We start from the raw sequence: 10,105 nt of genomic DNA on the forward strand, positions 1-10,105 counted from the left end.
ATACATATGTGTAATGATAGATAGCATATATTAGTCGAAAGAAAAGTATAGTGCTATCTAATTTTTATTTGGAGTCTTTATTAGAGCAAACTACATGTAATAATTCTTCAGTTGATATCATAATAATGAAAATCGCACAATAATGATTCCATAAAAAAGCAATAATGATATCGGGTAAAGCTATATTATATGTTAATACATTTAGGTAAAGAAGAATAACATTGCAGATATAAACAACAAATATTTTTGTGAGGCTAAAATAACTATATGTGTTTTCTTTGGTTTACAAATGAATCATTTTCATCAGTTTGCAGATTATAAAATAACCAACCTCCTCTGCTCTACGAGAGAAATATTGAATAACTATTCATTCTAACACTATCGGATTTTTTTCTATATAAACAAAGAAGGCCCAAAGCGTGCATTATTCTACATTCTAACACTATCAGAATTTTTTCTATGTAAACAAAGAAGGCCCGAAGCGTGCATTATTCTACAACAATGCACTCGCTGTTTTTATTATCTCCCTATGTATTTTCACATTGAAACCTGATAAATAAAAACAATTTTTTGTCGAATTTTGTTGTGAAAACTATCTAGAATGAAAGAAAATGGCCTAACTAAGAAAATGAATCCAAACACCATTATCTTTAATTCAGTCGTTAACGCTGTACAGTCGTTTAAAGTGTTGTTTACGCGACGTTACAATGTAGCGCCAAAAAGCACGTGCAAAAAAATCAAATCAAGTACGCTATTTTAATGTCACAAACGAGTTAAGTTTTACATATATTTCACATTTAATAATTTGTATTTCGCTTGGAAAATTATAGACTGCAATAAAATAAACAAAGTTTTATCAACGTTTTCAAAATTCGTTATTCTCAAAATGTTTCTACACACGGTAGATTTAACGACAGTTTTTTTCAACCCACTGGAACGGCCTTTAAAGAACGTTTCTATTGGAAACTCTCGGGCGAAAACAAATTAAACCACCAAACATAAAGTCCAACTTTATAATAATAATTATATCTTTTCTTGACGTGTAAGAATGGAAATAGATATTAACTCTTCGTGCATTATTGTATAATAATGCACGTTTTTCGTTCGAATGCTTTGTAATTAATCACTCAGGCCTATCGGCCTTCGTGATTATATTACTACGCATTTGAACTCAAACCGTGCATTATTCTACAACAATGCACTCAGAATTGATATATATTTCCTAATTCTAACACGACCCGCATTTTCCCTTTTGAACATAGAAGAACCGAAAGTGTGTATTATTATGCAACAAAGTCACTGTTGACGTTCTATATTTAGACTTATGACGTAATCATTATATACATGTGACGTAACCACTAAAAATGCGACGCGCTGAAAATGAGTACGGAAACAAATCATGTGCAATTTAGCTTATTAGCAGGTACGGCAATATTTATTGTTTATGTTGTGTTAGAATCGAAATAATATATCCAAATAAGTGATTTTATCGCTTGATAGCATCACTGTTTGTCGTTCGGATGCGCATCATTATATCACTCGGGCTATGCCCTCGTGATATACTTCCTCGCATCCAAACTCCAAACAGTGATGTTACTGGGCGATAAAATCACTGTTTGGGATAAATTATTTCTTAAACAATGCACTCGCCGTTCTTATTATCTCCCTGTGTATTTTCACATTGACGGCGCCATTTTGTTTGAAAAATCTGATAAATGAAAACATTTTTTTGTCGAATTTTGTTGTGAAAACTATCTAGAATGAAAGAAAATGGTCTAACTAAGAAAATAAATCGAACACCAATATCTTTTATTCAGTCGTTAACGCTGTACAGACGTTTAAAGTGTTGTTTACGTGACGTCACAATGTAGCGCAAAACTGCACGTGCAAAACAATAAAATCAAGTACGCTATTTTAATGTCACAAACGAGTTAAGCTTTACATTTTTTTCACCTTTAATAATTTGTATTTCGCTTGGAAAATTATAGACTGCAATAAAATAAACAAACAAAGTTTTATCAACGTTTTCAAAATTCGTTATTCTCAAAATGTTTCTACACACGGTAGATTTAACGACAGTTTTTTTTCAACCCACTGGAACGGCCTTTAAAGAACGTTTCTATTGGAAACTCTAAGGCGAAAACAAATTTAACCGCCAAACATAAAGTCCAACTTTATAATAATAATTATATTTTTTCTTGACGTGTTAGAATGGAAATAGATATTAATTCTTCGTGCATTATTGTATAATAATGCACGTTTTTCGTTCAAATGCTTTGTAATTAATCACTCAGGCCTATCGGCCTTCGTGATTATATTACTACGCATTTGAACTCAAACCGTGCATTATTCTACAACAATGCACTCAGAATTGATATCTATTTCCTAAACATAAAGTCCAACTTTATAATAATAATTATATCTTTTCTTGACGTGTTAGAATGGAAATAGATATTAATTCTTCGTGCATTATTGTATAATAATGCACGTTTTTCGTTCAAATGCTTTGTAATTAATCACTCAGGCCTATCGGCCTTCGTGATTATATTACTACGCATTTGAACTCAAACCGTGCATTATTCTACAACAATGCACTCAGAATTGATATATATTTCCTAATTCTAACACGACCCGCATTTTCCCTTTTGATCATAGAAGAACCGAAAGTGTGTATTATTATGCAACAAAGTCACTGTTGACGATCTATATTTAGACTTATGACGTAATCATTATATACATGTGACGTAACCACTAAAAATGCGACGCGCTGAAAATAAGTACGGAAACAAATCATGTGCAATTTAGCTTATTAGCAGGTACGGCAATATTTATTGTTTATGTTGTGTTAGAATCGAAATAATATATCCAAATAAGTGATTTTATCGCTTGATAACATCACTGTTTGTCGTTCGGATGCGCATCATTATATCACTCGGGCTATGCCCTCGTGATATACTTCCTCGCATCCGAACTCCAAACAGTGATGTTATTGAGCGATAAAATCACTGTTTGGGATAAATTATTTCTTAAACAATGCACTCGCCGTTCTTATTATCTCCCTGTGTATTTTCACATTGACGGCGCCATTTTGTTTGAAAATTCTAATAAATGAAAACAATTTTTTGTCGAATTTTGTTGTGAAAACTATCTAGAATGAAAGAAAATGGTCTAACTAAGAAAATAAATCGAACACCAATATCTTTTATTCAGTCGTTAACGCTGTACAGACGTTTAAAGTGTTGTTTACGTGACGTCACAATGTAGCGCAAAACAGCACGTGCAAAACAATAAAATCAAGTACGCTATTTTAATGTCACAAACGAGTTAAGTTTTACATTTTTTTCACCTTTAATAATTTGTATTTCGCTTGGACAATTATAGACTGAAATAAAATAAACAAACAAAGTTTTATCAACGTTTTCAAAATTCGTTATTCTGAAAATGTTTCTACACACGGTAGATTTAACGACAGTTTTTTTCAACCCACTGGAACGGCCTATAAATAACGTTTCTAATGGAAACTCTCGGGCGAAAACAAATTAAACCACCAAACATAAAGTCCAACTTTATAATAATAATTATATCTTTTCTTGACGTGTAATAATGGAAATAGATATTAATTCTTCGTGCATTATTGTATAATAATGCACGTTTTTCGTTCGAATGCTTTGTAATTAATCACTCAGGCCTATCGGCCTTCGTGATTATATTACTACGCATTTGAACTCAAACCGTGCATTATTCTACAACAATGCACTCAGAATTGATATATATTTCCTAATTCTAACACGACCCGCATTTTCCCTTTTGAACATAGAAGAACCGAAAGTGTGTATTATTATGCAACAAAGTCACTGTTGACGTTCTATATTTAGACTTATGACGTAATCATTATATACATGTGACGTAACCACTAAAAATGCGACGCGCTGAAAATAAGTACGGAAACAAATCATGTGCAATTTAGCTTATTAGCAGGTACGGCATTATTTATTGTTTATGTTGTGTTAGAATCGAAATAATATATCCAAATAAGTGATTTTATCGCTTGATAACATCACTGTTTGTCGTTCGGATGCGCATCATTATATCACTCGGGCTATGCCCTCGTGATATACTTCCTCGCATCCGAACTCCAAACAGTGATGTTATTGAGCGATAAAATCACTGTTTGGGATAAATTATTTCTTAAACAATGCACTCGCCGTTCTTATTATCTCCCTGTGTATTTTCACATTGACGGCGCCATTTTGTTTGAAAAATCTGATAAATGAAAACAATTTTTTGTCGAATTTTGTTGTGAAAACTATCTAGAATGAAAGAAAATGGTCTAACTAAGAAAATAAATCGAACACCAATATCTTTTATTCAGTCGTTAACGCTGTACATACGTTTAAAGTGTTGTTTACGTGACGTCACAATGTACGGCAAAACTGCACGTGCAAAACAATAAAATCAAGTACGCTATTTTAATGTCACAAACGAGTTAAGCTTTACATTTTTTTCACCTTTAATAATTTGTATTTCGCTTGGAAAATTATAGACTGCAATAAAATAAACAAACAAAGTTTTATCAACGTTTTCAAAATTCGTTATTCTCAAAATGTTTCTACACACGGTAGATTTAACGACAGGTATTTTCAACCCACTGGAACGGCCTTTAAAGAACGTTTCTATTGGAAACTCTCGGGCGAAAGCAAATTTAATCACCAAACATAAAGTCCAACTTTATAATGATAATTATATTTTTATTGACGTGTTAGATTGGAAATAGATCTTATTTCTTCGTGCATTATTGTATAATAATGCACGTTTTGCGTTCAAATGCTTTGTACTTAAACACTCAGACACTATCGGCTTTCGTGATTATATTACTACGCATTTGAACTCAAACCGTGCATTATTCTACAACAATGCACACAGAATTGATATCTATTTCCTAAATATATATATAGATAGTACCAAGATATAATTTATCTTATACCTGTTCGATTTCATTCCACTTTTGTATAAAGTCATTATGTTGTATCCCCGTTGTGGTCGATATATGACAAATCTGAAAATATATAAAGAAATTCTCCTCAAATGAAATGTCTTATTCTAAAATAAATATACCGACGTTTTTGGATTAAATATTTAACATTGATTTAAGAACTCTGAAAACTTACTTCGTTTCTGAAGAACTTCAGCCTACAAATGTCTGCCTCAATTGAAGTGTCATTCTGTGCTGGTTGAGTGTCCCACTTAAACTTTGTGTTTAAGTTGAAACACTTCAGATTTCTCATAAGACAAATGATGAGTGTGATGTCCAAATCTGACGTTGAAACAGTGCCACTCGATGGCGATGGATACAATAAATCATATTGCACCTGTGTTATTATCTTTCGTCCCTTTAGAAAATTGATTTGTGCCTTTTCATTAATAAGGCATGCACTAAGAGTTAATGATTGGGCTGCAAGTTTCTGATCTACATAATTTCTTAAACATGTAAGTCCGCCATCTATAATTAGCATTTGTAGGCGGAATAGGAAGATACGATTATCAGCTATCCGTCCCGAAGATGATGTACCAGGTAGGAAAGCCGCCATGACCAGACACTACATTTCATGTCAGTTTATTATAATCATGTCACACCTGTAAAAGAAAACGTATAATTATTAAGATTTACCCTAGTATCAATGTACGAGTACATCAATAAGCGTTTGAGCTTAAACTATATTTTTGACATACTATTACCATGTTTTTTTGCAATGACCTGTTTATCTGGCACCTCCTCGATACAAGTCATTTATTCTTCATTCTAATTCTACAACGCTACTGAACTGGTAAATTAACCGCACGCCAATACAAATGTCATATTTCTGTTCCATTGGACTACAAGTAGTTTTATGGTTTAAAGTTGTTTATTCAAGTTTCATGAATAAGATTATACATGTATTACAACATTGATCAAAAAATATGTTTAATCATTTTGCTTAAAATGTGTCTTCTGCTGTTTATTTTTTATATCAGTTTACCGCTTTCAGCCCAAACAGCCGATTTACTTAAGCTAATGTGATTTTCATATAGATGAAATTAACGATTGATCACGTCAAGTTTTGTATTGCTTTTCTTCAAATAGTTTTTTTTTGCTTTTTAAGTCGGTATTCAATTTGTGTAAATAAAACTATTAGATGATTTATTGACATAATCTATATATGCAATAATCAATCTTAATTCAATATGCATGCCTGAACAGAGACTATGGAAGGAATTGTTTGTTTTTGTTTGTTTGTTTTTGGTTTTACGTCACATCGACACAGTATAGGTCATATCGCGACGTTCCAGCTTTACTGGTGGAGGAAGACCTCAGGTGCCCTTCCGGGAAGGAATTGTAATATTCAAAGTGTAAACAATGATAAGGTGCCTCAAAAAAATTTTTTGATGTCGATATCACATGTCAATTGAGCATAAATTTATAAAACTTTACCGAAACAATCATTTTGATAATACACAAACCGCGCTATCATTAAACAAAAAAATAGATCACAATAATTCATCCACAGTTGAAATGCAATGGTATGGAGGATATTTGTTTGTTGAAATATGATTTCACTGAGTGAACACCAGATGCAATATTTTCGCAAGTGGCGTAGCCACAAGTGAAAATATAGTAGCTGGTGTTCACGAATAAAATATATTTCAATCTTATATGTAAAACAAATAAATTTTCTTTTTATTTTATGCTTTTTACGTGATTTTAATTATTTTTTACTGTTTTTTTCCGCGTAACGTCGCGCATTCTCCTTTGTGACGTCATCACATCATGACGTCACATTATCAATTTTGAAATATAGTTCTGTTAGATTTCTAAAATTTTGTTACATTTTAAACATGATGTATGGTGACATCGACTTTCTTTTCTTAAAGAAGCAAAATTTACGTATGACGGCCTTTATTTCTGCCTGTTATTCCATTTAATTATGATTTTCTTTTCATCCGCATTCAGATATAGTCCGGCTACAGTGAAAATTATATTTTATAAATTTCACTGGTTGTTTATCAGAATATATAGAGGATATTCAAGTTTTTTCTATAAATACATGATTTATTTTCATCGAGTGGTATGAAAATAAACATTTCAAGAGTGGCGGCAGCCACGAGTGAAATATGGTAATTTTCATGCCACAAGATGAAAATAAATCATATATTTATAGCAAAAAACTTGAATTTTCTGTTTATTATATACATTTTTCTCTTTTTTTGACATTAAAATGTAAAAGACTTTCCCTTAAATTTTGTGTACTGGCAGAATTTAAAAGAAAGTAGTCCGGCAAGACACCAGTGAAAATACGGAAAATATGTTTCACTGCAGTGAAAAATAAATTTTTACAGTGAAAATACGGAAAATGAAAATACGCATTTTATTTCATCAATATTTCTCAATATTTCATTTATAAGTATATAATAAAATCATCTGATATATTACAATAAAACACTGGAAAGCATGAAATAATAACCGTTAATAATGTTAAATCTAAAATATCTTGTGTTAGATAAAACAATTAATAAACCATAAGATATGTACAAGATTAAAGTTTGACTGTTTGAGAAGCTGGCTTCAGAGCAAACAAGTAACTACGTAATGGTTTTCAGCAAATCGTGCTGTATTGGTTATATGTTGCCAAATGAAGGATCAGTAACTTCTTATTCTTTCCATCGGTTAAAAATGCAGTCAAGAAATTGCCATTAGGCGGACGAACGCCTGACTGTGTGAAAAATATCATAACCCCAAGAACAAAATAGGCGTATAATACTATGTCCCTGTTTGTGTTTTTAAATTTAGGAATTTCGTGATCGATCTGTGTTTTATCAAAACTATGGTGATATCCAATATCACTTTGTGTCTAATTAATAATAAAATAAGTACACAAATAACACAAAACATGATACAGAATTAAAATAAGACACTAGAGTTTGATTTAATTTTTAAGTAATCATATGTATTATTCAAATTCGTTCATTTATAACAGTTTTTTTACTCACAATTTATAAACCATTTGCGAAGCTGAAGTTAAAAAAAACACACTTATTTTGTCATTGTGATGTTTAGAGTATATATCCGATCAGGCAAAGGTATGGACATTTTAGGGAAATTCAAGCCGAAGTCATTTTTAATCTTAATCTGGTTGAATTAACCTATACATTATTTATGCCATAAGTCCTGTCTCTTTTCTTAATTTTGGAATAAGCCCATATTGTCAATGTAATATAAAGGTCTTGAGCAAGTTCAATAGTTTTTTCCAAAAAGTTGTTATGTCAAAGCATGATACAAAACACCAATTATTTAAATACTATTGTCAGTTCCAGTAACATTCAACGAATTGACATTAGGTGTCAGTCAATGTCTTATTCCGTACAATAAATGCAAACATACCTCCTGTTATTTCCTCCTCTTAATTTCCTTATAATTAAATGAGCGGTTTTGGCCATTTTAAGACAATTCTAAAACTTTTCTATGTCATTTTAACCGTTTTATTTATCATTTTTTGTACTGACTTTGAATGGATTTCACGGCATATGGACATGCCTTGTGGTAATGATTGTTAATATTTAATTCAAGTAATAACTTTATGTTATTAGAATAATGCTAAGATACCATGTGTAAATATAGTTATTGTTAATAAATTAATTGTTCATAAATAAGAACTGCCATGTGTCGAATGAAATGCTTGGATACATTCGCCCCATATCAAAACATATTTTTTCAGAAGAATATTTCAGTGGTCAACATGGCACAGAAGCATAAAATAAAGTAAATATAAAATAAGTACAGAAAATCACCAATCAAATTGTATGAAAAGAAATATTAACGAACATAACAATCCTCTATTCAAAGCACGGGCATTGCTAGGTAAAAGAAAGAGCATTGAAACACGAGGCTGATTTGTACGAGGGGGCGTAAACCCAGAGTATTAATTAGATTGCCGATGTTAGTTCTCTTTTGTATCATAGTCAGCATTAAAACACGTTCCCTGTTGTCACAATATGAAACCCCGAACAGAAACCAATAATCGAGCATCTGAACTCCAGTTAATGGACTGTGCATGTATATGTATACGATTTATCTCTGACACATTTTCAACAGAAAGGTCCCCAAACTATGATACAAGGTCTGATAGACCCCGGTTTACTTTCAATGTTTCCTACATGATGTTATAAAGAATTAAGACCGGTTTTAAATTATAATCATATTTGGAAAGAAATATGACAAATTTTCTTGGCCTGATACATTGGTAAGAAGATAGAAATCCCCAAAAAAGATGAAATGTGCAGCAGGAAACTACATCCTGAATCATTCTACCTTGACGTTCGTTTATTACTTATAATACTTCACGTTTGTAACGTCACTTTTCATTGGATAATCGTGACGTTTATATAGTTCTATATACACGGCTGCTTTCCATTTATGAAGAAATCTCACTTTTCTCTCAAAAAAAAAATGCTTTATAATTTCGTCATAAATATTTCATACAGGTTATATTGACATACATAAACGCCTTGCGGCTTGGGTCATATTTCCAAACAACCGTTTATATAGGGCCATATAACATGTCAAGAATATTTATAACTTATAAAATATACTGAACAGTCAGCAAAGATAGGAATACTTCAATTCGTAAAAAGAGCGGATAGGAGTTTAGTTTTCAAATTTATTAAAACAAATAGCACAAAAGCACAATATTTCCTACGTCTCTAACCGTTGCTTTACGCAGTATGAAAAATATTTATTTAACGCAGACAGTTGTTCGAATCAAAATTCTATACGTACTAAAACTGAAAATAAAACTTCATTTGTTCATATTTTAAGGAAACATATAACTGATTAATTTATTAATAAATAAATAAATAAATAAATAATAATAATAATAATAATAATAATAATAATAATAATAAAAATTAAAAAATAATAATAATAAAAGTAACAAAATAAGGGATTTTCCTCCTTAGTAAATTTAATGCATAATGAATTGACACTGAAATTATTGAAACAAAAAGTTTTCAAGCCGATCACGAAACCAAATTATTATTCTTTGGTATTTGCCAGGTAATTAACAAATCATTT

At 31.2% G+C, this 10,105-nt stretch overlaps 1 protein-coding gene across 1 annotated transcript; it reads right to left on the minus strand.

Moving 5' to 3' along the window:
• Nucleotides 1-4,961: 4,961 nt before the first annotated feature.
• LOC132722531 (uncharacterized) lies at nucleotides 4,962-5,607 on the minus strand. The gene is made up of 2 exons (XM_060707039.1): nucleotides 5,169-5,607; nucleotides 4,962-5,056 (listed from the first exon to the last, which is right to left on the minus strand). Exons 1-2 carry the CDS (start codon nucleotides 5,586-5,588, stop codon nucleotides 4,979-4,981), a joined length of 498 nt encoding a protein of 165 aa, XP_060563022.1. The 5' UTR covers nucleotides 5,589-5,607; the 3' UTR covers nucleotides 4,962-4,978.
• Between the last annotated feature and the right edge of the window lie 4,498 nt (nucleotides 5,608-10,105).

This window comes from Ruditapes philippinarum, unplaced genomic scaffold (assembly GCF_026571515.1).
Source record: "Ruditapes philippinarum isolate M1 unplaced genomic scaffold, ASM2657151v2 ctg2005_1_1_1_1, whole genome shotgun sequence".
In the NCBI taxonomy this organism is placed as follows: domain Eukaryota; kingdom Metazoa; phylum Mollusca; class Bivalvia; order Venerida; family Veneridae; genus Ruditapes; species Ruditapes philippinarum.